General features: G+C 40.9%; 3 protein-coding genes across 5 annotated transcripts; 1 reads left to right on the top strand and 2 right to left on the bottom strand.

Moving 5' to 3' along the window:
- Positions 1-405: 405 nt before the first annotated feature.
- Positions 406-8,649, bottom strand: LOC135482776 (monocarboxylate transporter 13-like). 3 transcript variants are annotated; one of them, XM_064763137.1, is made up of 7 exons: positions 7,071-7,198; positions 5,260-5,521; positions 4,883-5,026; positions 3,900-4,664; positions 3,260-3,428; positions 2,712-2,957; positions 406-2,349 (listed from the first exon to the last, which is right to left on the bottom strand). In XM_064763137.1, the coding sequence occupies exons 2-7, from the start codon at positions 5,501-5,503 to the stop codon at positions 2,325-2,327; spliced, it is 1,593 nt and encodes a 530-aa protein (XP_064619207.1). In that variant the 5' UTR covers positions 5,504-5,521; positions 7,071-7,198; the 3' UTR covers positions 406-2,324. The 3 variants fall into 3 exon arrangements, with proteins under 3 accessions (XP_064619207.1, XP_064619206.1, XP_064619204.1); XM_064763136.1 differs by lacking the exon at positions 7,071-7,198 and adding an exon at positions 8,560-8,649 and having other exon boundaries at positions 406-2,957; XM_064763134.1 differs by having other exon boundaries at positions 406-2,957.
- On the top strand, positions 7,194-22,632 carry LOC135482778 (monocarboxylate transporter 14-like). The gene is made up of 6 exons (XM_064763138.1): positions 7,194-7,333; positions 10,908-11,321; positions 16,595-16,738; positions 16,969-17,721; positions 18,114-18,285; positions 18,623-22,632. The coding sequence occupies exons 2-6, from the start codon at positions 10,925-10,927 to the stop codon at positions 18,807-18,809; spliced, it is 1,653 nt and encodes a 550-aa protein (XP_064619208.1). The 5' UTR covers positions 7,194-7,333; positions 10,908-10,924; the 3' UTR covers positions 18,810-22,632.
- LOC135482775 (uncharacterized) lies at positions 22,439-27,782 on the bottom strand. Its single transcript, XM_064763133.1, has 3 exons — positions 27,351-27,782; positions 26,602-26,896; positions 22,439-26,376 (listed from the first exon to the last, which is right to left on the bottom strand). The coding sequence occupies exons 1-3, from the start codon at positions 27,681-27,683 to the stop codon at positions 23,204-23,206; spliced, it is 3,801 nt and encodes a 1,266-aa protein (XP_064619203.1). The 5' UTR covers positions 27,684-27,782; the 3' UTR covers positions 22,439-23,203.

Genomic DNA, 27,782 nt, shown 5'->3' with positions numbered 1-27,782 from the left:
TGGCGCTGTGCGAGTATGAAGCCTGCACGTGTATCACACGTGTTTCCAATGGGGGAAAGCTTCGATGGTCTGCCAAGACCCTGGCCGATCTTAAGCTTTGACCACTCCTTGCATGCCTGGTCACCTAAGTCTAGTGAAAGCAGATATAGTCAAGGGTAGTCCAGTCCTGTTCTGGGCATCAGTTCAATAACGGTAAGAGTTCTTCAATCCTCAACTCAAACATCTGTCACCAGAACTGGACTGCATGCAAGTGTCGAGCACAACTATATATATCATATATGGAGGATGGAGCCCCACGGGGTGAAGTATAGAGACTTGGCTACTCAGTGTATACTGTATAGAGTGCGGCTTTTGATCGATATGTCCTTCAAATTGTTCATACGAAGATTACAAAAAACGTTCTCGTGAGTTCAGTATTCATTTATTGCAATGTGTATAATATATATATTGAGGAAAGAGACAGATTCTGAAAATAATTGCTAACACTGACCAAACACCTAAAACATTAACCCTGATTTTTCTGCAGAAATTTCTATTCTCAAAATATTTGTGTGGTGTTCACTGCGTCATACAAGACAGATCTATATAACATGGTCCGCTCGTTGTTTACCCTGTGAACTTTTCCTATCTAGAATTCATAATTTTTTGTTTTGGCAACTCTTATTGTGATGCAATTCAGCTCATATAATCATTATGGCTTCTGGATTCTCAAATAGTACTTTCTGCAGCAGCATCTGATTTTTATATACATGCATGTACAGAATCATTTATCAACTGTGTATAAATAAATATTCATGATAAAAAATTTATATCACATGCATTTTAAAATTGTAAAAGTCTTGGTAAATTCAAAGGTGTGAATTTCCCTTAAAAATTATATCTTTGGAACAGATTTTTGTATTCAAAACCATGAAACAATAGGATCTATATGGTTGTCATTTGTACTTGTTAAGTGAAAGGGGTACCCCCTAAAACTGGCTGCTGATACAGGGAGGCCAATTCTGACATAGCAGATGGTCATAATCATTTCTATGCCCAGTTATAGTTCGTAAACACTGCCTAAATTGCTTACTAATGCAGCCTAAATGAGTTCTACACCACATCTTCTTCCTGAAATATCTTCAGTGTTGAATAGCACATTTTGCGGACTCTGGGTTTTCATCAACGTGGATTACTCCTGTCCAGATCCTATAGCTAGGCTACTAATCATTATTGCAACCAACGATGTGGAAAGATTGATTTGCTTCATGATTAACCACCAAGACTTCGCACAATACTTCTGCAACAGCTGTTTCGTTATACATCTACATGTATGTATGTTGCAATACATACTGAATATCACGGCTATTGTTATGCATCCTTGTGAATATATTCAATGACATTCAAATAGGAAATAAGCGTATGCTATAAAAATACACCGCAATGTTATATATTGGAAGAAGCATCGACCAAAATTGATTGTTGGCCTGCTGTAGTTACCACCATTACCATCTAAAACTTGTTCAGTATATCATGACTTTCAACATGTAAATTGTGCAGGATTTAGTACAATTGTGCATGTCGGCAAAAAAGTATGGGAATATAATTTAATTTCATAAAGACAAGCGTTTATTTAGTCTTGGCGTAAGCTGAGTCTTGAAAGACTCTGGTGTTAGCAAAATGCTGCAGGGATATACTACTTTCTAGTCGTGGTACACACGTGTGTGATGCATTTGACATTTTGTATTCTGTTAACCAGGCCAATACCAGTTGCATAGTACATGTTACAAAACTTAATATGAATACAGCTAATAATCTTAAATAACACCAAGTTGCATTTGCACATCTGGTATTTAGTTAGGTGCTATTGCAAGTATCATGTATAAATATATAACATGTTGAAAAGTGATTCGTATAGATAGATCTAATATAAAAGCACTACGAGAGATTTGAACATAAATGTATATAGGATTTAATACAGATAACTTGTAAACTTTCGGAGATTCTATATGTGTGTCCAGGCTCCTGACGATCACCTCTCTTGAAAACAAAAGGCACTGTCACTGCCCGAGTTTTGGACTAAACATCTAGTATATGTCACCTTGCTTCTGAGAAACACCATCTCAGAGAAACTATACATTCCTCAGACAACGTCACACTTGAAATGTGTGGGAGCAGAGAAAACTATAATGTTATATCTCTATTTTGTCTCTATTTTGTCTAAGTAAGAGACGAAATAATTGAAATTTCGTGTTCCGTTCTACCAGTACTATAGCATCAGCTGGAGTATGAGCAATTTAAAGTGTTGAGATTAGTTCTAATATAAAAATGCTACCAAGGTTACCTCAGATCATCCCTCGCAAAATACCTCTAAAAAGAAAGGTTTGAACAAAAATATATAAGACTTACAGATTATTTGTAAGCTGAAGAGATTCCAACTACATGAGATTCTAGTTTTGACCTAAATGAGAAACACTGTCCTCAAGGCCGGTCACAGCAGCTGAGAAAACTCCATTTTGATATCACATTTTCGGCTAAAAATGCAATTCTACATCAGTGTCCTCATTGAGCCTGAAAATATTAACGATTTCGAGCCTTTATGGCTCCCTTCTGGCGTGACAGGGACTTTGAGATTACCCTCCCTGTTTTTGATCATCGGGCGAGCTGATTGAAGTGACCGAGCAGATGAGGGTCTGTATAACTCTAATCTGGCAGGAACAGCACTTAAATACCTGTTTGAACCACCAGCCCCTTCCAAGACAGGATGCTGACAGAGACACTGCGCTGAACTAGTCCTTCTTTTCAACAACGTTTCTCTGTTGATGACGCCGAATCTGTGAAGACTGTACTGAGATTGGTTTAAACTTCGCTGAGATTTTGAATGTGAATGGATGCTGCCAGCCGACAGATTAATCTTTGGTAGAGAGCCACCATTCTGCAGATCATCCATTTCACCAATTGCAGCAACCTGGGATCCGCTGAAAAGATATAAATATTTCTTTATGACGAGAAGATCGAAGAAATATAGTCACCGGAGAGATGAGAGAGGCGTTCTGACTATTGACCAGAAAATTTTCTATCAGAGTTATAATTTAAGAAATCCATGTCAACTACGCTTTCCCCCTCACTAGGAGGAGGTCACCTTGACCAGCGCAGCTCCTGAACCCAGGTTGTCCCTCAAGGCCGACTACTATTTCAGTGAGAGAAACCTGGTTCACCAGGTCTATTCTCACCAAAGTAAACAGAAATGTATTCATAAGGTCAACCAGAAGCAACTTACAACTCTTCATCCGATAATGATGGCGACCGACTGAGATTGTCGACATCAGATAAGTACTTCGGCTTAATCCATCGCCAGGCTGGGAAGAGGATGAGAGCACTGACTAGAATGCAGGTCCCTCCAAGGTAGAATGAGTAGATGTACGTTCCGGTGGAGTCGTACAAGATACCTAGAAAATTGAGATGTTTCGGTAACAAACTTGCTTCATCACTTCCTTACTCAATGCAGACCTCGGATAAAGGTATACAGTGCTAATGTGGTTGTCATTAAGTATATTTAGTGTTTTTCAGTCAATAAAACACTCAACAATTTGATGGCCTATCTTATGACAACCGAAGAAGCTCATCAAGGAATAGGTCACTGCTGACCTGCAAACTTACCAGAAGGTTTTACAATACATTTTCATAGCACTTATTAGAGCATCCCCTTCGCTATAAGTATCAGTAAGAAGGAATCCGAGTCATTAAAATAGCCTACCCTGCTGCAACTTCAAGCCTCGCAGATGCACTCTAGGTGGGTGATCTCGCCTTTCTGGACTAGTCCATTTACATTCTCTTGGTGCAGCTTTCTCAGCCACTAAACACTCGGATCACAGAGTAAAAAACTTCGATAACAGAGTCAAAATGGATATGTCACTTACCAGCGACGGGTGCGCCGAGGAGTTGTCCAATGCCTTCAAATATTAGAAGGTACCCATAACCACATGGCATACGGTGGAGGCAGAGGAACGTAATGAGGATGTCGGGCAAATACGTCCCAAATGATCCTGTGAAGAAACCGAAGATCACTGCTATCGCAACCATAGCTGGGTATTCTGTTATCACTGGGAGACACTCGACTGAGACGCCGTATATACAAGCAGCAAGGATGTACGCTAGGACGACGTTAACTTTTGGATGATGTCCAGCGAAGCCAAAGAAAATCCTTCCTAAAAAGTTGGCAATTCCTATCGCTGAGAACAACATTGCACTTGCTGTTCCTTTGACTCCTTGAAGTTCTGCATATGCTGAGAGATGGACGTATACAATACCTATACCGAACATGAGCAACAGATTATTGAGACAGAGCAACAAGTAACGACTGTTCTTGAAGATGGTGATATCCAACATTTCCAATATCCCTATCTTTTCCTCATCAACTTCGTTTTTGTTTTTATCAGTCTGTTTTATTTGAATTGGGCGGATGAATGCACCAACCACAGCTAGATTCAGTGTTACTCCAGATAGAACAAGGAGCGACCCTCTCCAACCGAAGGAATCCTCCAGGAGACGGATTAAAGGAGGATAAACAAATGTCCCTATCCCCACCCCTGAAGCGGATATCCCTATTGCAATAGTTCTGTGCGTATCAAAGTAAAATCCTACAGCTGAGATGCAAGGCACATAGGCAAGACCCAGGCCAAAACCTAAAAAAAGAAAAAGGGTATTTAGATGAGAAAATAAAGTACCGTGCCACCGTTTTGGTGTCCTGGAAACTGTTTAGATCCCGCCTTTGTTTTTTACCGGGCCATTCAAAACTCCCAATTTTCCTTAGCTCTTTATGACAAGTTTCCTTTAATTCGAGATTTCCGCAACTCGGGGCACTTGAAGGATTGATTGTGGATTCCACTGAATAGCTGTTTACCTGTAATCACTCCGAATGTGAGGTAGAGATGATAAAGCTCGGTGACAAAGGAACTGGCCAATAAGCCGCCTGCAGCAATGACCGCGCCTATCACCATCATCCATCGCACTCCCGTCTTCTTCATCAACACACTAGAGATTGGTCCTTATGATGGAAATAATTCAATAGATTACGCCGAGAATAATTATTCATTAAATGAACTACCGACAAGTAGTTGTGGACGCTGATGCGTATTAATGACAAATGCCAAATAAAGAATGGTTGTAAAAGTTATCTTGTTCGTTATTCGCACTTTGACCCCTAGCTTAACTTGAGCTTGAAAAAAGTTCCTTTTATTTTGAGGCTGAGGGTAAGCAAATGATCCGTATAATACTTACCAGCCAAATATGTACACGCTGTATTTATTGAGCCTACCCAAGACGTTGCCCCCTTCCCCTGCTGGAAGACGTCAAGGAATATGACAAAGTATACTCCGACTGTCCAGGAAATGCCATAGATCATGACTTGGCCGATGAAGGTAGCAACCATGACGGCCCAGGAGTAGGGTGTCTCCACGGACAGTTCGCTCTCGTTTCCGTCATGTCCATGTTGGCCAGGCTCGGTCTCTTCATCTTCTCCCATCGCATTCTCACTTTATCTCTGAAACACGGAAAAAAATTATTAACCACTGCTTGATATTTTCCGCGCGTGGTAGGTAAACTATAGGCTGAACATGACGAAGACCTTTGAGCTGATCCGCCTGTTCAGGTTTGAGGGACATCATTCTGATACTCAAGTCCGTTGAAAAAGTAACAACGGCATAGGATATGACAAAACTACCTAGATTATACAGACCATTACGTGCGTTGACGATGGCGTCTCGGCAGAGGATTTGCGATCCCGAATCAACACAATAATATGGTATAGAGTGCACATGCACAATATTAGAAATACGGTTTTTGTGAAGGTTTTTGAGAAGCTAAAAAACTTTTAAGAGTGAAGGCTAATACAGAAAAAGTGGAAAATGTTAGTACATGTAGTTTGCACCGATGCAATTCGTAGTAGCCCGATCAGAGTTAAGGAAAATGTAAGCGATCGCCGATGAATCAGACCTAAAGCTCAGACCTAATCCAAGACCAGAGACCAGCAAACGCCGTAGCATGTTAGCATGGCAAGGCACACCACTACTGTGTGTGTATGTACATATATGATTGTATAGTATAATACTGTAGCAAGAATGTATAAAAATCTAGCAATGGGATATATTTGTAGGCCCTACATACTTGCTCTAGATCAGTTTAGCTGGCACTGAGCTAGCTATAGCAGTTAGTAGGGTTTGTCCGACAAAGGCCTATACATGAGGTCTCTGAAAAACAATAATTCACTTGCGTGTGAAAATGTCATTGTCCATTTTTTACACCAGGCATGCTTAACTATTATACAGTTAAAATAGCTGGTTGGACTCGTCCTAAAAAACAGATAATGAGAGCTATATAGGCCATCATAACTCTCAGCACGAGCAGTGATTGTCAGCAAGTATCGTTCGATGAATACATTAGTTTCAAATCTGCCAAATCATCTTGTTTTTAATTGCTATGTGTATATAGCGTCATTTCTGACTTCAGCAGCTGGCCACTCTATCTCTTTTCTATGAAACAATTGATAACCTAAATTTTTGCCAGAAATGTACTTTTGTAATTTGCAAAGACAACATTACAGTCACCATGCAATGCATCCTGAGGAAATCAGGGGTTAATGTTCGCTTCTCCAGCCCTGCACATTAACCCCCCCCCCCCCGCTTTCTTCTGGAGACATGCAATGGCAAGCGGATAAAAGAGTGATGTGACGTGATACGTTCAATCCCCAATGCCGTTCCATAGGTTGCATTAATGGTTCTTGATTTCTGGTCACGTTGACCATGTTCCATCACGGATGCATTATAGTCCTACATAACTGCAGAAATACACATGTATACCATCGCAAAAAAACCACATTCAGTGCATGCAGGATATTCACATCTTAATTCTGCCTGAAAGACAAGAATCCCCATGACCATGGCTGAGGCTGAACCAAAACCCTGGAGATCCAAAATATTGGACCCCGCGTTCCAAATTTGCAGTCCCGAGTCGTTGAACCTGATATCAATTCAATCCATTCGAAATTAGGCCAACATTACCATTGAATGCGAAAAATGTTATCCATAACATACTTAATTAATTTGAGAGAAATAACTGGCCTAGCACACGACTTTCCTGCCCTACTCCTACGTCCGTGAAATATCGTCTGCTTCATACATGTATATATAGCGCTGGCGCATTAAACATTATAGCGCGAAACCGGTTGGAACTGGTTGGGCTGGCGCTTTTGTAAGATAATCAATAGGAGCTCCTGCATAATGCTGTATCGGTAGACGGATTGTTGAAGCTTCGTATCATACAGAGGGAAGGCTGCGTTTCTCGCTTGAAAATTGAGGTAAGTCTTGCTATTGCATGAAAATAATACTGTAGAAGTTAGCAGCTGTATTCCTAAGATACATTAGCTGATGTACTGGTGTTGGGTTAATTGGATGCTAGAGCAGTTAATGTATTTCACCAACATCCCTTCAGCCCGAAACGGGTCTTAATGTTATGCTTAAATGGCGTCCATTTTGAAAACTATACAGTCAGCTGTTCGTCTCGCTGTACATGCATATAGCTGGTATCGGCAAGAAAGACTCGAAGGACTACCAGTACCATACATTTTATGGTACTGTGGGGAAGCAACATTTAATTCGCTCCACATCGACAAAATGGGGCAGCTCACGCAATTGTTGTTGTAGAAGATAAAGGATCTTTCTTTTAAATTCAACATCACTGCATTCCTTTGTCATTTCCCGGCGCATTCTGGTTCTTAACTGGTCGTTCTCTTTAGCTTCCATGGATGGACTAACGTCGGTTATATTTTAGAAATGATTAAACGATAAATATAACCGATCATCGACCATCTCACTCTGGCCGCTCCAACAAACCGCCTCTTATCTGAAGGGATTCGTATAACAATTACTGTTAACTCTCTCCCCGACTGCCAGCAGACCGGGGAGCGGAGGCTCTTTTCAGCTAAAATATCGAGTTATTGGACTTTTTCTGGCACTGTTCCGAAAAATATTTTTAAAGGTTCGTACATTTAAAGGCCTATACGACTCGACGAAAAGCCATTTTAAGCATGGATTTACTGGAGTGCCGAACACTTTTTTCGATGGAGAAAGCATCAAACCCAATCGCCTCATGACTATACACAAGTCGTACAAATTGAGTTGTGTTTGACCAAAGTCCAAGAAAAACAAGATCGCACCCTGTTTAGATACATACTATACTTGATGATATAGTGTATTAATCCTCTACACTATTTAAATCGTCCATGCATGCGGCTGTTGTGATAAACCACAGGAAGCCTGCGACAGCATTTGTGACCATTGTACATATATAATGTTATAGCTTCATGATTCAACGTACATATCTGAACTATGACTGGTATACTCTGGCCCTTGAGCTATTTGTACTATTCTATTATTCCATTTCTCGTTTTTGTGGTCCATGCCCCCCCCCCCCGATATACTGAAAAACAGCTACTTTACCATGGTCATCAACGTGCTCCTCACCACTCACGTTCGCCAAGTGAGTGTTCGAACAATACGAAATGAAACACTGTTTTAGACTTACCATTTATTTGTTAATCATCATGTGGGTTGCTCCTGCTGGTATGGTTCATGTATAGATATAAATATGTTTGGAGATAATTGTTCGTATTCGTGCGCTACGGGATTCACTAAAATCACTAAAATGAAATGTAGGTCATACATTTCTTAGGGTGACAATTAGACTGCATGACTGAGCGGATCTGATGAAAAAATTTAAATGAATAGTAAACACAAAGTGAGATGTTCAATGTAGCCAGTTTGTAGTAACCGTATGGTTTAGCGTGACTAGAAAATATTTAACACCGAACAATGATGACATTTTATAAACGTGCAAGTTGGTAACTCTAAAGCTCTACATGGGGCTTGCACCTAATACGGATGTAAAATAATTGTCTGGTGACACAAATGTATGTGGTCATCATATTGTGAATATTGTATCATGATTCTGCATGCCAGTTATTAGTCCCTTGGATGATAAATTGATATATCATGTATCATAAACAGATAATGTCTAATTATGACTTATGGCTGCAGTGTTTGAGTGCAGTGTGGCCGTAATAGCCTTGGAACAATTAACAAATAATGTGTTAATTGCTATGACTATTTATCACCAACAGTGTATACATTGGCTTGAACGTGTAATTCATTGTATTATCGGCAACAAGATTACTTATTCTATTGATATCTATGATAAAACGTAATGAATAATAAGCTGAGAAATTTTACATTGCATTTTAATGGCCTATTGTTTTCCCCCATGATCTCGGCATGAAATTGCTCCGTGTAACAATGGTCAACCCATATCATAGGTGTTTCATTCTTTCCTCAAAATAAAACATAGGCCTCTAAATCACTCAAGAGTTCATTATATGACCAAGGCTGATATATCATATGATTTTATAAGTATTGGTCGTCATGACCATAATGCTAATGCTGACTCGTACAGCCTATATACCCCGGCCTTTATATGAACTTTAAGGCGACCGTATTATAGACATAAAACCATGAATAAATAAACCAATGTGCCTGATTACCAACTTTAAAAAAATCATTTCCTATTGTACTTGCATAGTCTAAATTGTAAGTGAAAGTATAGGAGGCAAGCCTAAGCTTTGGACGTATGCATTCAATATCAGCAGTAATGGCGAGGATGGAAAAAATCGTTGTCGGGAATATGCGTTTTTAAAAATCGGGTGTGCTGACCGACTGGTATAATGATGATAACTTCACCTAATTTCCAATCACACGTTTTAAATTAGTCCCCCCCCAATTTGTGTCTACCAATAATAAGCTTTGACTATGGGAATGCCAGAGTGTATGTTTATTTTGGTATACGGTAAAAAAGGTAGAGGAAAAAAAGGTAGAGGAAAAAAGGTACGGAAATAAAGGTACAGGAAATAAAAGTACAGGAAATAAAAGTACTGGAAATAAAGGTACCGGAAAAAAGGTACCGGAAAAAAAGGTACACAAAATGGCATAAATAGGCAAAAAAGGTAGGCAATCGCAACGAATTATATAAAAATTGAGAAGGGGTGTTGCCCTCTAACAGCAAAGTTACGAAGTATAGTGAGAAAAACCCTGAACTCGGGATAAACCGTATTATAGCACTTGGCACTTTGCACTATTTTTGCTCTTATCGAGAGTGTACGTATGTATATCAGAAGATAAGGCGTCAGAAACAATACCTCATGTGGCAAATACAGCGCGATATTCTCCACTGCCATGCAATATTGACCTTTGTACTGGGAGGAAACTGACAGAAATGCCATGTGACCAATTAGGATATGGTGCATCATCAGATGATCGCCCTATCAAACAATAGCAGACGACAGTGCAACATCAGTGTATATAGAAGTAGGCCTTCTTCTCAAACACTTTCAACTGCGGTGAACTATTGGTGGTAAGTTAGCCTATACTTTTCAAGCATCGAAATAGCCAGGAAAAGATCGACAATCCATGCAGGCATGACTTACCCCCTCCCTACCCCCCCCCCCCCCCCACACACACACACATGACAACTGTATACGGCGTGGCTCAGTAAAAGGAACCGATCCCTGCTTTGGCGACAATTATAGTGTTTCCGTGTCATCATATTATCACTTGTATACCATCGGCTTGGGGATAACTGCGAGGTATCAGTCTGGTGTTGGTGACGCGCGAGTCATGTTTCTCCAAGGTACATTTGTGAGTCGTTATCGCTGACTTCGGCTATAACGAAATTTATAATGATTTCACCAAAATCTTTTCAGTTGAAAATTTTTCGTGATCTGTGTTCATAATTAAATGTTTAACTTGCTATTTTGATAGTGAAGATGGAGCTCTTCGCATTTTTATAAACTTGTCTCATAAGTCTATCTTTTTCTTTTCTAGAAACTCCTAACCTTATCATGACCAACCAAGAATATAACCAGACGAACGAAAGGAAGGTGAGCATATCAACAGAGGTGAAGACAACAACAATTCCAGAAAGAAAAGCAAAGAAGTCGCCAGAAGACAAACGCAAGGGCGGTGACGGCAAGCAATATGCCAGGCGACCAAGCTTCTTTGAGGGGCCACGGGACGGCACAGTCTCAAAAGGAAGTGCCGACGGGGAAGCACCCCAGAGTATTGAAGATTGCTACTCCTGGATTGTGATGGTTGCAGCACTGTTGTCCCATCTCCTGATGTTTGGAATCTGCTGGACCGTCGGCGTGTACTACGTCATCTTTCTTGAGGTGTTCCAGCAAGGGAAAGGACCTACGTCATGGATTGGCTCCATCAACTCGGCGTGCCTCTGCTTCATAGGTAAGAAGTCTAAGATGATACTGTTTGCTATTCACTTGAACTGTATGAATGCATATTAATCATCACGTTAGGCCCATATTTGTAGGATTAGTTGATGTGTCATTTCGACCAGACACTTTTTCGTCTGCCGCGACTCACTCTTTCAACAACGCAAAATGGCGCCAAATGTATCCAAGGGCAGACGAGAGGTGTAATGGTCGAAGTTAGGCCTAATAGGCTTATATTGAATATCGGAAAGAATGCTTTTAGCCCCTCACATCATTTGCTACCCTTGCCGAAAAGCGCTCATCATAACCTCGTACGATTCGCCTCCCATCTGTTTAATTTTCGATAAAACGCAAACTTATCTCTCTATCTCTTCACAGATAAGCCTGTTCGAGTCACCTTTGGAAGTGTATTACATGGGGATAAAATCAGTGCAGATAACCTGGAACAACTATTGCCGTTTTTGCGCCGAGCTATATATAAGCGTGATGTTCGTTACACATCCTTTAAATTGATGAGGTGGCCTGATATACTTGACTTCCAGTGATGATGTTATATATTACCAGAGTCTTTCAATAAGAAACTTTTAAGATTATATAGAGGAACTAATATATATATCAGGCAACACATGAACTGATGACCGATATAGCGGTCATTTTCCGCTGTTGCTATGACGACAGCGACGATTACATACAATTTCCATTCGCAAGGGACGAAGTGCTAATAACCCTTATATCACACTGCATAATGAGACCGTATAATAGAAACAACTTGGCCAATGGATGAAGAAAGAACATGTTGATACAAAAATAAAACAACTACATGTACATTATCTCCTCTAAACTACACCTCGCCTGCATGTGCAAAGTTTTAAGTTTTAAATAGGGGATCAGATCCTTTTTAAAAACTAATAAAACAAAAAATATGCCATTTGTAAATTGGTGGACATTGACAGCCGTTGGGGCAATTTGTGATTTCTGGCTTTTCTGGAATCACTGACTTGTATGCCCACTAAAAACATCATTAATGTGCGCGGCGCAATGCTCATGGGAGAAATCTTGGGCTGGACTTGACTTTTCCACCAAAGGTGACTCGAGAACTAGCTTTATATATATAATGGCACAACCATAGAGGAATGAACTTCGATTCTCAAACACAGTTTAAGGGAAAACATCCTCAAGCCCATCTAGGGTAGTAAGTCACATGGCATTACTACTCGTGGGTGTGGTCTGGATAGATGAACTGAAGGTCAGATATTTCAATAAGTTACGAATTGCAGGTAGTTAGAGCTCCATACAGGATGGGTCAAAAAGGCATCTACGTAATCTCTCGGTATACACGTACATTCACCCATCAATTCGGTATATATTTGTAATTCCTTTTTTTGTCAAATTTGACTATTTCGAAAGTTGTGTTTGAGAAGGAAACTTGTGCTAGATGCTATTGCCGGTTCTAGAATGGATAGTGTAAAAACAAGTTCTGAGTTCGTTTTGTGAACCACATTTAAAAACGAAGGGTGTTTACCAGTACCAAACATAAGGCGAAGGCGAGCTGGCGAGCTCTATTCTTGCCAGTACTCAACCTATTGGAGTTCAGGTCACAATATGAGCCGATGAGATTATGGAAGATTAACTTTGGGACTCATTCTGTAGAGCTGCCAGCAAAATATCTTCGTATGCCATGACCACTTTGGCAACATTTCAGTCTCTCAGTCCAGTAAATACCAGCTCTTAATGATATAAACTATAGTATAACCCTACCAGGCCTCATTACGAAAACGATGATAGATTCATGCAATGGCCGTGAACCCTGATTTGATGATGATGATGATGATGATGATGATGATGATGATGAATCTACTACATGTATATGTAATGCATTGCAAGGCCGCCTGATCTGGCATCAGTCATCAGGATAAATTGTTTAACTCGCTATTGAGTTACTAGACTGGAGGTTTTTGTTATTTGCAACGGATGCAGATTATCCCAGAGACACAAATTTGCCGTTATTTCAGTTTTGTTCTTAAGAAGGAGCCTCAGATATGACTGACTAAATTATGCAACATATGGTACATCCTTAGTCTTCAAGGCCTGGTAGGGTTATCACAAACTCCCATAAAAGAATCAGTTTGAACGAGGTAGAATGTTTGTCATTGGAAGTTCACGCCATCCTTTTATGCACATTGAATTGCGAAGCATAAGCCAGTGCCAGAGGGGCATGCTTAAAGGCGTACGCCGATCGTTGAATATTTGAAATGTGAAATTGAAATGAAAAACTTCAAATTGTGTGAATGCATACTGAATATAAATTTTAACAATGCCGTCGAGTAGACAGATCTTAGAGTAACCAACCTATATACTCTAAGGACAGATATACAACTATGAATATAAAGTTTCAGCAAATTCGTAAATATGCATATTAACTACACTGCGGCAGTGCGTGCGACTGCTATTTTTGTGGACCACCAATAATTACGAACGGCGTACCCCTTTATGGCCAGGATAAGGTAATGTAAAAGCTCGGATGATGTGCATGAAATACGAGTTTGAACAGTGGACCTTCTGACACCCTTCCACAAAACGTCTGTGGCAGAAATCGGAACAAAAATCTCAAGTCCTTAAAAATATTTTATAAGAACTTAGTTTACAGAAATGGAAAATGACAACGGGTACTAATGATGAATATCTGAATCTGAAGATATACATTTTTGGCGTTATTAATTACACTAAAGGCATGTACCTATATCTATGAACCCCTTGTTGTGCACGTTTTTTACCTTTACAAGTTGGCACTAGTTTGGCCATGGAAATCTGGTTAATTCTTAGAGTGATCGAACTGTCAGTTACCAATCGCACTGGAATTGTTTAAAGGGTACCATGATGACAAGCATTCTGCTTAGTTCACTCTTGATATTTATAAAGATTGTGAAACGCTGCAAAAGAAATGATGAATCCCTATAAATCAACGGTACACCAAGCTTTTAAGGTGGTATTGCATGTAGCTATTACCTACTGTGCGCTGCTTTCATCCAATAATTTGGATGGTTGTTGCTCAGTGAAATATAGCCAGCTGTTAGTTCTTGGTCCGTGCTTTTATTTCTGAATCTACCCAATAGAGTCTGACAGTAGAACAAGACTAGTTGCCAATCTGTTGACGAGCTTAAGTCATTCTCATTAGCCAACCTCCTTCTTAGCTTGGTGAACTGGTGTTGCCGTTAATGCTTCCATTTGCCAGAGGATCACCCGGTTTTTTTCGCCTTCAATCAACGAAGATGAGATATGTGAGGTTACCGGTATATTTCATGTTTCTTATATAATCAAAAGTGAATTTTTCAAGTTTTATAAACGATGTATTTCCCATTCAGCTTTGGTCATCAAACATCACTTGAAAATCACAATTTGAGATTTTTGATTGGGGAAGGACCAAATACTGGGGAATATATTCCAATACCTTTTCGCTTACCAACCACAGATGACCGTAGCTGAGTGAGGAGTCCCTTGGCAAATTTGCTACTTTTGTCTGGCAAATGGTCGTCCTGTCCCCCATGATAGACGACCTCATCCTGCAGATGCATTGAGTCAGATCACTTTGGCCACACCCAGTGTTAGCCTCAGAGATGATGGGAATTATATGAAGGAGTAATCCCATCATTGAAGAGAGACGTTGGTCTAACAAAGGCAGTGGTCAAAAGATGCTCCGAATGGGCGATCAAAGTTGCATAAGTATGATGAGGGCGCAAGCAGCTTCACATGTGCAGCAAAACTGGTAAAGCAATTAAAAAGCTATTGATCGGGAATGGAGTGGATGTTGTGCCATGACCCAAACTTTGGTCTGAACATTCTGACCGGGCCATGGGTCTCTCCCATCCTTCCCATTCACACCTATAGGCCTATTTGTCCTGTTGGCAAAGTCTGTGAAGAAATAGAGCAACATGGAAATAAGAAACATCAAGAAACTTGCATTGACTTTCCAAATCGAAAGTCTATGAAATCAATGGCTGCATTTCCCTGAAATATTTCTGATGTGCAAATCAAGCAAAAAACCCATAAAATTCCTGTTTCAAATTGGTGGCCATCTGTCAGTGCTGTATAACTGTAGGTGTTGGCAAGGTTGTTTATGGACAAGCAGCCTGTCATGCGCTTCTTCGAAAGTTAGTAGGTCCGATTAGCTAATTAACTAAAGAAGGGTCACAAACATCGACAGGTGGCTAATGCCTTACATTCACTTTATGATGATGAAAAAAAGGCATTATAATTGTTTTAAAAAGTTACCAGGACTGCCTAGTCCTTGTGAGAAGCTGAGAAGAACAGAGAATCATTACTCTATCCAGTCGGCAAACGTGTAGCGGAACTAGTGAGGACAAAAAGCATTCTTTAACTAATCATTGTATCCCTCTTCAGGCAGCAGCACCTTTAACTCTTTCTTCATTAACAGGGAAAGGAAAAATGGCCCTGGAGAAACTGCCCAGCGACTGTTCGACGACCTCGTTCAGGCGTTTGGGTTCCTACCTTACTTGAACAAGCACACCGAAAAGATGGTATCATGCTTACTTAGGATCGGCCTCGGCCTTATGATAAATTATGGACTATCCTTAAAGAATGGACAACTTGGTTGAATTTAAGTGTCCAAGGGACCTTTAGGAAGCGTTGTTTTACAGAACGAAGAACATGGTTGGATCGTAAGTAGGAGTGGAGAACTTTCTCCTCTTCGCCGCCAAAGCAGCTGCCCAAGCTGTTACCAGGATAAGTGCCCTTTATTCATTTAGTTGCATGGTGGTGGAACATGCAAAGAAGACGACGACCAAGAAAACCTCCACTGCCACCATTTGGTCTGGTGTGGCAGTGGCACTATGACATCACGAACATCCAGGATTCCTTGACCATTTCAATATCGAATCACCATCAACACATGGTGGAAAGCTACTTTCATCACATTTCTATGTCGCCTATTCCCAAATTTCAGTGTTCAGCCTTCATTTGACTAAATTTACCAACATTTTGCTAATTTCAATTTTATAGCAAGTTCAGCCTGTTTCCGTCTTTCAAATCCCTTTAATGCAGCTAGCAGTTTTATTGTTTGCACCTACATTGTACCTCTGCACTAACGCTTGCAGCTCGAACCCAAGTTTGTTGTTGCCTCTTCAGAGGATGAGTGGTCCGACGCGGACACTCTGACTTTCATACTCTTTTTATTCAATCAATAATTCACAGTACAGAATTGGATGGGGTATTAATGGTCATGCCCCAAGCATCAAATCATCATCTTACATAGTTTTCTTTTGGTTGTAGGTCCCCTCGCAGGCGTGCTGATGAAGAAGTTCGATAATCGTGTGCTAATGATAATAGGCTGTCTCTTATCTGTCGCTGGTCTCATCGCAAGTGCCATGGCTACTAACATATATCAACTTTATGCCACATTTGGAGTTGTTGCAGGTAGGTAATTAAATAGTGTACGAGCTTTGGGTTGACTCCCTTTTTCAAATAGTCCACCCAATTTCTGAAAGTCCAATTTCAGGCAAACAAACTGTTCGACAAGAATTTGGTAGGAGTGGTATGGTTCTGTGGTATTTTAAACTGTTCGTGATGATGTTTGATTGCGACTATCAGCTTTTTAGAAGATCATAGTTTAATGTATTCTGAACACTATTGCTTTATCATTTCAGGATGTGGAATCGGCCTTTCATTTTTGCCCTGTATGTCCGTTTTGGGCGGGTATTTCGACAGGCATCGTACCATGGCATTAGGTTTGGCAGCCACTGGAACAGGATTTGGCACAGTGGTTTACCCACCACTTATTCGCTATTTGGATGAGGAATATGGCTGGAGAGGTTCTTTGTTGATCATGGCCGGGATCACGCTAAACCTGTTGGTAACCTCACTGATTATGAAACCAAAACCACAGAAGACTATAGATGATGCTGACAAAGAAAAGAAGTCCCTCTACGAAACACTGGGCTGTTCCTTTTTCAAAAACTACCGTTTTGTGTTGATATGCTTTAGTTCTCTGATGCAGGCATTTGGATTTGGCATCGTTTACATGCATCTGGCTGTCTACGCCAAGTATGAAGGGGTGAGCGACGACAACTCGGCCATCCTATATTCCTGCATCGGACTAGCAAACTTCGTAGGAAGACTATTCTGGGGGTTCTCCGCCCTGAATCCCAGAGTGAATGTCCTTGTTATATACATACTATCAGTCATGCTTGTTGGCATACCGATTGAAGCTGTCCCGCTGGTACACACCTACAGTGGTCTGATTGTCATATCAGTGTTGTTCGGCTTCTTTTCTGCCTCAGTTGGACCGCTGACTCCAGATATCCTCATCCAGTTTCTCGGGGTGGAAAGGTTTGCTCATGGACTCGGCTACCTCATCTCATTTGAGGGTATAGGACAACTTGTCGGGGCACCAGTAGCAGGTACGTTGTCAGGAAAGTACATGTACACTAAAAGGATACCATGAGAGTAAAAGCTTAGAAGTCAAACCAGGGATCAGGATGTCCTCGTGGCAGATTAGATTATTGCCTCTTGGCAAGAACCTGTGGTTTATAATGTATGTATCTATCCCACATTTGAAACACAAATACCAAAGATTGAATCGCTAATTTAAGCCCAAATCGGTCGAAGTTTTATTTACGTACGCAGCTTGGTTATGAATGCATGCGGACATTGGGAGGAGTCGCCAAAAAATCGGAAAATCGTGCATATGTATATGTATACATAGGATATGGAGCAGTTGTTGTTTATCGCTGACATCTTCGTAGATATCTCCTCAAGTTCTCTTCATCGATATCTCCCCTCTTGATTTCAGGTTGGCTCTGCGATGCGACGGGGACGTATTCCTATTCCTTCTACCTTGGTGGCACTGCTATCATCTTGAGCAAGGTCATCCTACTTCCAGCCCTGAAGAGATTGCCACTGACGTACGAGACCGATGAAGAAAGTGGATGGATGAACAGCAACCTTCTTTATACTAACAATGAGTAAGACTTTACTTGGCTAATGGTGGGCTCTTTGGCTACATTTGTATTGACAGACGGGCTGGCTGTTTTAGGCTAAACGTGGGCTAAACGAAATGTTACCAGTATATCCACAACCAATTTAGAAACTTCCTCTTTGAGTAACCATAAAATTTCTCATCTTCTTGCGACGGGCAACATCTCGGGTTAAACCAATAAGGTTCCTGTTTGGCTGGACAATTGTGCCATAGAAATGACAATTTGATCGATTAATCCGAACCGTTTTCTTGGAAACCATGAAAAACAACACTCAAGAATTAAACCATTGCCCTTGTACTGAACTCTCCCTGTTCTCTTTCAGTGAAAGGACGAAGTCATCTGGAAACAGTGTCACACAAAATTCTTTGCTTACGGTGAGAAGAGCACTCTTTGATTCCAAGGCCAACCTCCATCGAGTCCATGCATTTGGGAGCCAGTACGACTTTGGAACTCAGCCCAATATGCTGTTTGGCAGCAATATCATAACCGGTGATGTGATGGAAACTTGAACATCATTACTTTGGCTTTGCGTGAAACGCACATTGGATCAGGGGGCGCAACCAGGAAGTGCTCAAAGAGACAGGAAACCTTATGAGGTCAAACCCTTAAACACTAGGCCATGATGTCTCCTTCCATAAACTGTTCCTGAGGAAGTATTGCTTTGCCCCTTGATAAGCTACGTGGTGCTGGTCGCTGCATACTCAATGCTGTGATCAAAGGAAGGCTTCTGTGATTTTTCTGATAAGACTTTTATTATTTCATTAAGGGTATAGTTAGAGGCACTTGCGAGTGTTCTCCACAACACGCTCTCATCAGATATGCACGTATTTGTGCTAACATCACTTTATTCATATATTTTACCAAAGAGAAAAGTTGAAGTGAATGATCTCTTTATTGGGTAATAACAGCAAACATGGTACAGTAAACATGTAGCGACATGTTAGCCTCGTGCTCATGCAGTCCAAACGTCAATACCAAAAAAATTGCATTTTCTGCTCATTCTGCGAGTGCTGGTGTGGATATGATTGTGGCATTTTATTGCCAAAGTCACTTTAGTTCGTTTCGTCATTATGGTATTCTGTATATATGGTTGACATCACAGTGAAACTACCAGATCTAAGATTTCTTGACGATGTTTTGGGATACATAGGTTCATGGAAAATATATTTTTTGTTAGATCTGATATTTGTACCAGATTTGTAATTATCAATATCCTTTTCTGTTGTTCGTGAGATCTGATTGAACCCTTTAAATGGTTGTGAGATCTGATTGAACCATTTCAATGGTTCAAGTATATGATCTGAGGAGTCAAACCGTTTTGATTCCTCTCAGATATATCTGCCATGGTCTGCTTAATGAGTTTTTATATTGTTTTAACGAGATGATGATCTGTTGAGTGAGACTGTAAATAATATGTAAATAATATGTATATAGATGTGTAAATATGATGTATGAGTTCAGGTAATTATGTTGAATGTGTGTTATCAGCAGATCCCGTGAATCTTCAACGAGGTTAAGAGTGCTTTCATCCCTTCTATTTCACTAGCCACAAAGCTTCTGGCAGATCTGTTCTGGCCTGTAAGTCAATCTATTAATTACATGTATGACTAGCCAATACGGTAAAGAATTAAACTGTCCGTATGGTTAGTTTCTGATCTCAGCCTTCAGCAGCATGGTGGTTTAAAAGTGGCAGTCTGCAGTTGGATTAATACATTTACATAAAATATCTTGGCTCCCATGCTGTTGTTACTTCTAGATCTTTTGGTGCTTTACCATCTATCTCATAGCTTCTGTATTTACTTTGTGCATAACTCATCGAGTTTAATGCTGCAACTGCAATACAATGTTCGAAATAATCATATACATTTTAGGCTATGTACAATATACTTTAATGAGGGTGAAGAAAGATAATTTTGCAATTAGAAACTAGGGCTTGGTACCACAAGTGTGAGATCTGGATGGCAATGCCACGCCAGATATTTGATGGATGAAATATGGGTAAAACAACTTGTTTATTATGATGCTGACAGACAGCCATATTTATTGAGGGCTACATCTAAAATGTGGACCCGCTATTTCCAAGACGGAACGGCACCTGAAGACTTTATACAGTATGTCACAACAAGTGTCAAAAAATCCTGGGCAACCAATAACTAGTCGATGAGGTTCTATGACATGCCAAACACGATTAATGTGATTTTATCTGAGAGAATGGCTAAAATATCATAACTAGATAATTGCTTAGAAACAGGGTCATGCCTTTATCAATGCATGTTTTCTTAAATCGCATTGGTCTCATTCGTGGTACATGTATCTCAGGTTTCGGCGAATTTCGCTTATTTAGCTTACCGAGACTAGCACCTTGGACCAGATTGTTTAGGGTGTATGGAGCTGCATCTAAAAAGGGGTGTGGTCATACTTAGTACCCAGAGGTCATTTTTCACTGACCAAGACATGAACGAGATCAACATTCCAGCACTATATTTTTTTGCTATTTTGCTGGTTTGGAGACTGTCCGTTTATTGAAAACCATTTTAGTATGAGTCAAAGTGTACATATTTTTTATTTGGAATAATGTTTTGCCATTGTAATTCTATCAGTGTGAGAAAGGAATGATGTAAATTTGATTTAAAGTAAGACCTGGTCCAACTGCCAGGTCAGCTGGTTCCATGTTACTGTTTACTCTGTTACTCGTTACTGTGTGTGTGTTGTTCGTGAGAGTTCGTCGCCATACATTAGGTGCCACATGGCTTTATATATTTTTATTCAGGATATGTATGTATCGTCGAAATCAAACGTGTTTGCATGGGGACCAGAATTCAGGGTCATGCATTTTGGTATATGCCGGTGTAGAAGTAGAAATTGTCCCCCTGAAATGAGAGTATCAGACCATTGTTTTTCTGACAGATCATTGTGTTTGGTTCTGTAGAGGCCATTGCCGTCGTCAAGAGAACAAAATAGAATCCTTTGTTTCAGAGACATTTTACTCCAGGTTATTTCAAACTTCTACACCGTTATGCACTGCAGTGTATAAACAAGTCAATGAATTTTGCTTTGAATTGATTTATAATGTTCTTCCAACGCCTATGTGCTGGGTTTTCCACCAAATACATTTTGAGGTGTGTATTTACCCTTTCCCAGGATAGATTTGAAGGATTTTGCTACGAAGAGGTAACATTTCGAAAGTGTGCTCAAACAATTCGTTGACGACGGCGCATCTCTTACATATACCTCTCAAAGCACGTGAACTTAATTTGGACCGACCCGGCCTTATCTCGAGACATTCCTCCATAACTCCCGGGAGAATAAAACCACAGCACGGTTCCGAGCATCTCGTGTTCTTGAGTTTACAAGTCCCCGATATACCATGTCTTGGCGAAAACTCGCTCTTGTTTTAAATACTCACATTCATTCTTTCTTGGTTTTCGGGTATGTGGACCTGGGGTTCTTTTTTGGACCACTGTGGCCAAAGTTTCACCATCCAGTATAGGCTGAATTAAGTTAAGCCAATTCGTTGTATATTTTCCAGTCCCGGCCTATAATTACAGAGCTAAAATGGTGTTTGAACTCAGTCCACAACAGGCCCAGTATTTAGATCCGAATGCAAACATCAGCTAAGTAAATCGTACGCAGGTTTTTTGGAAGAGAGCCCTTTTTGCGGAGAGTCGATGGAGGGACTCGTAACTCAGGATCTCGAGATGCTTATGGTCGTACCGTTGATGTTAGGGATCGTGTCATTCTTCAATCAAAAACATTGTAAAATTTGAGCAAAAGCCTGCCCCCATCCGAAACTTAGAATTTTCACTTGCTAATTTGTTCTATGGTTTTTTTTGACGGAGAGACACAGATTAGGTGATAATATTTGAAAAGTTTGCCACTTTCGTAAAAAGTGCAGTGAGATATCTTGAAATATCCGCCCCTCATAACTTGAGAAGTTTTACAATGCTTTTGAATATTTACAATGTTTTCAATTGTACCCGCTCCCGTTCCATCGAGGCATTTATTCGCTATACCTTAAGCACTATGCATCTTATAGGTGCACAACAAAAGTATTTGAACGTCGTTGTAAATTTCAATGACGATGTGTTTTTTAACTGTATTCGATTCAGCTGTAATATATTAAGCTTTTGACCCCGACTCTGTTCGCAAATGCACATGTGATGTGCATATATACCGGTATCGTAAGTAATCATATTGGTTTTGATAAGCGATTAGGATCTCAGCCCTTTTCCTAAAAGAGACTCTTGTATCTTGTACAGCTAGTCGTTTTAGACCACTTTATGTGCATAGTATTGTATCTGTAAATAAAAGAAATTATCTTGATATTGTTTATAGCGATCTTGCGTTTATCTTCCTTCCCAGTTGTAATTGCTTCAAACAAAATTATGGCAAAAAAATTAGTAGGATCAAATAGTGATGTCGGTTTTACTCTTTTCGAGGAAATTACACGTCATATGCAAATACATGTACTCACGTCAGTGTCTGGTCCGCATTGCAGTTACATTGTTATAGTTTAGAATCAAAAAAATATCGATAACTAAAACCATGTTGGGTAAATCAGAGGCCTTTTATCCGTCCTATACAGTACCTTTCTTCCATACAGTTGGTTCATCAAAAATGCTTGATTACTGTAAATTCGGCTTTGGGATATACATGTACATGTACCAACAGGGCACATGATTAACCGATATCAATTTAGTGTTACGTTCCCATGTAGAAATGCCAGTTACCTCACTATATTGCACATGGCTAATGGAATCTACATTTATCAGCCTCTAGATAAAATTGTCTTAAAAGTGGCCCGTTTACAGTAAATGTTTTTTTCCTGGGAATGACCGCATTAGCCTATCGCGCAGTGTTGGCTTCAAGCTGTGGCTATAGGACAGACCGGCGAACGTCTGGCTTAGTTTGTCGGGAATTCTCGGAGACCGATGTGCTGCCAAATTGGGGTAGTTGGGCTATTGACGCATCCCACCAATTCTATAAATGCATAACCGACAGCGTTAAATATGATGGCAACGATGAGAAATTGAAACATTAAAGGAGAGTATGCCTCAAAGAAAAAACCGATTGCGCCCGGCAGAAAAATCTCCCCGACTGAAAGTAACCCCACCCATGTCGAGACGTATCGTGGGTCCATACGGGTGTAATAGTCTGCCCACACGATGATACAGGTGTTGAATAATCCGAGACCTATTCCTAACTGACAAACCCCAGCTAGGAAGACTACAGTATAAGCTGCGCCGTAAATGATTTCGATGGTACCACAACCCATTAGAAGAAGCCCGGTAATATTGATAGTCGTTGCTGAAAGGAACTTTACCAATATGACCGCCCCAAAGCAAGCGGACGCATTGGCGCTCCAAAATGCCAACATTAAACCCAAACCTTGCACTCGAGTCCAACCGGCTGCTAACTGCACGAATGTCAACCCCTGTCCTCCAAATGAGGCCTCCAGTCCTTGAAAAAAGTAGAAATTGACGTAGCCTACACTGAAATACAGGAAGACAAAGTAGCATACTTTTATGCGGAAGGACGTGTTGACTTCAATCGGAGTAACTATTGTGGTCGGTATCTTACTTAGTACTGGGAAACACAATATCGTAAAGATGGCCGCCACGATCATCAGTATTGCTGGGGCAATGTACAGCAGACGAAGATTCGATAGATCAAACCCTGTTAATTTGATAAGTTTATGGACTTCTTCAACAATGTGTGAAATACTAATATATTTTGCAGGAGAAGAAGAAGATGAAGTTGCAGACGAATGGTCGGTTATGTTTTCTCTGCTTGTGCTGTTTATCATGTCACTTGTGCCATTGGTGAAATCACTTGTTCTGTTGGTCATGTCACTTGTCATGTTGGCCATATCACCTGTTATATTGTTAATGTCGCTCGTTCTGTTGGTCACCTCACTTGTTATGTTTGAGATGTCACTCATTCTGTTGAAGATATTGGGGATGTCACTTGTTCCGTTTGTCATGTCACTTGTTCTGTTGCGGATGGCAGTCGTTCTGTTGTTAACAGCGCTCGTTCTGTTAGCGATGGTGTTCGTTTTGTTGGTGACCACATTCATTCTATCCATTCTATTAAAAAGGTAAATCAATATACTAGTGACGCCATGTGTTGCGTTGAAGTTGTCACTTATTTGGTTCTGGATTTCACCCATTTTCTTGAAGATTTCACAGAATCTCTTTGCGATGTCATTAGTTTTGTTTGAGTTCGTTCCGTTGCTTTTGACACTCGTTTTGTTGACGATTGCATTCAATCTGTTGGGGATGACACTCGTTCTGTTGAAACCATTGGCCACTCCATAGTGATTGGGATTCGTTTTGTTGGGTTGTATGCCCGTTCTGTTGGGGTTAACTGAACTCGTTTTTTTGGGAATTTCGCTCTTTCCATTTGGGATGGTTCTCGTTATGTTGTGATTGGAGATCTTTCTTTTTGGGATCGCATTCAGCCTCTTGGGGATGGTGCCTTTTCGGTTGGATATATCACTCAATCTATTGTGAATGGGACTCGTTTTGTCGGGGATGGCGCTCTTTCTGCTGAGAATGTTACTCAATCTGTTGTAAATGGCACTCGTTTTGGGGGGAATAATGCTCATTCTTTTGGTGATGGCACTCATTCTGTCGTGGCTATCACTAAATTCGATGTTTGAGTCACTCATTCTATTCGGGATGGCACTTATTCTATTGAAGATGTCACTCAATGTTTTATGGTTAGCTCCCATTCTAAAGGTATCTTTTATTCCTTTGTGGATGTCTCTCTTTCTGTTGGGGATGACACTTCCTCTGTTAAAGGTATCTTCCAATCGTTTGTGGATGTCTCTCTTTCTGTTGGGGATGACACTTCCTCTGTTAAAGGTATCTTCCACTCCTTTGTGGATGTCACTCTTTCTGTTGGGGATGACACTTCCTCTGTTAAAGGTATCTTCCAATCGTTTGTGGATGTCACTCTTTCTGTTGGGGATGACACTTCCTCTGTTAAAGGTATCTTCCAATCGTTTGTGGATGTCTCTCTTTCTGTTGGGGATGACACTTCCTCTGTTAAAGGTATCTTCCACTCCTTTGTGGATGTCACTCTTTCTGTTGGGGATGACACTTCCTCTGTTAAAGGTATCTTCCAATCGTTTGTGGATGTCTCTCTTTCTGTTGGGGATGACACTTCCTCTGTTAAAGGTATCTTCCACTCCTTTGTGGATGTCACTCTTTCTGTTGGGGATGACACTTCCTTTGTTTAAGGTATCTTCCATTCCTTTGTGGATGTCACTCTTTCTGTTGGGGATGTGACTCGTCCCGTTATCGATGTCACTCGTTGTATTTAGTGTGGCATTCATTCTGTTGAAGATGTCACTCAATTTGTTGTGGATGTAACTCGTTGTGTTGGGAAGGGCACTTATTCTGTTGAAGATGTCTCTCAAACCTTCCAGGATGACACTCGTTCTATTGGGGATTTTACTCGTTATGTTGGGAGCTGAACTCATTCTGTTGCAAAAGGCACTGATTTTGTTGAAGATGATGCTCAATCTGTTGTGTCCTGCACTCGTTGTGTTGTGGTCGATACTCGTTCTGTTGAAGACGCCACTTGTTCTGTTGGGGAAGAGGTGTGTCATGTTTGCCTTGGTAATGTTATTAGTGATGTCACTCGTTATATTAGTGATGTCACTCGTTATATTAATGATGTCACTCGTTATATTAGTGATGTCACTCGTTATATTAGCGATGCCATTTGTTGCGTTGTAAGCATCATTATCGGTATCACTGGTTTCGTTGGAGGCGCCATCAGTGTAATTGTTGGCATCAAATAAAGTGCCAATTCCGATCGTAGGGAATAGGTGTGTCATGTTTGCGTTGGTGGTGTTACTTGTTCCATTGGTGAGGTCACTCGTTATGTTGTAGCCGTAAATCCCAGCGGCACTTGCATTGCTGTAGACCTCACCAAAGTTGTTTTCTCGTAATAAGACGAGAGTCGAAAGTGTGGCCAATATGCATCCTCCGTTGAAGAATGTCAGGAGAACGCCCAGGACAGAGGGAGAGAGGTAGCCCCACTGGCGTGTAAGCAGCATTATACAACCTGAAAGAACAAAGAAATGGTTAACTTTATGGATGCAGTTTGGTTCTCAGCTAAGATACTGCTCTGTAACTCTCAAACCCGATTCTCATTTCCAACAGTTTGTTGACTCCACATTTACGTTTTGGATTGTAATGTTCTTTCACGGACGCAAATTTTCGATGAGCTACAAGTATTCTGACACTGAAACAGATTTAAATAACGATGAGCTATACTATAGATTCTTACTTGTTTTCACGTATCCTATTCCAAGTCCTTGCGAGAAATGTATCAATATAGTACTGTAGATGATGGGGGACCACGGAATAGCCGCTGTGGCCACAGCCGTGGGAAACAATACAGCTCCAGTTATAAGTGCGCGGAATCGTTCCCCACAGGCACAGGCATGCAGCCCGGCAATAAGTGTCCCCGCAAGGACGCCTCCGCCTCGCCCACAGAACACCAGGCTTGTAATCGGTTGGCTTGAATTGGTTACATGCTGAAGATTCTCCAGAGTGAGTCCTGTCAATGCCACTGCTGTTCCCTGTAAAAAGTGTTGTCAACGATGTCTTTAACTGGAAAAACTAACATAATCATTTTTGTGCTTCTCGTAGTGAACCGGGATTGAACACTGAACAACTATGTTAGACCTATAAACACAAACAGTAGCCATTGCGTGAGATAGGACGAGCTGACTGGCGTTTTGGACACGTACGTATGGAAAGATATTGCTTCCATCATAAAGGGACACAAACTGGATTTGTTTGATTAAACAAAGTGGTTATTGCCATGAGGACAGACATAGAGTACACCCCGGACGCAGTGGACCAGCCTCGTAAGGAGACCAATTAGGATGACGCGATAGGCTGCTCAGGGAGTCTAGAGCGACGTTTTAACATGCAGATAGCATAGCCTTTGCATAACTACCGTTACCAGCCACCTTCATGATATCGGGAGGGGGGGGGGGGTAATATGGGAATAAGATGCCTGATATTTACCATTGTCAGGAAAATTACACCTATTATAATAACTGAAACGACCTGGAAGGCGCGTGAACGTTTAAGTTTTGGCCCCGATTTTGGCCCCGATTTTGGCCCCGATTTTGGCACCGGTTTTGGCACCGGTTTTGGCACCGGTTTTGGCACCGGTTTTGGCACCGGTTTGGGCACATCACCATTGGCGCTTTCCTTGGGAGCGTCCACCATGGGCACATCACCATTGGCGCTTTCCTTGGGAGCGTCCACCATGGGCACATCACCATTGGCGCTTTCCTTGGGAGCGTCCACCATGGGCACATCACCATTGGCGCTTTCCTTGGGAGCGTCCACCATAACTGTTCTCTTCGGCAACCAGTTCCAACACAATCAAGTAGCAAAATTCCTGTGTTTTCGCTGAATGTTTCAATTTCTATAAAATGCGACTACAGGCAA

The sequence above is a fragment of the Lineus longissimus genome, chromosome 2, assembly GCF_910592395.1.
Source record: "Lineus longissimus chromosome 2, tnLinLong1.2, whole genome shotgun sequence".
NCBI classification, from domain to species: domain Eukaryota; kingdom Metazoa; phylum Nemertea; class Pilidiophora; order Heteronemertea; family Lineidae; genus Lineus; species Lineus longissimus.
Note: the sequence above shows the minus strand (reverse complement) of the source record. Positions and strands in the feature narration are given on the sequence as shown.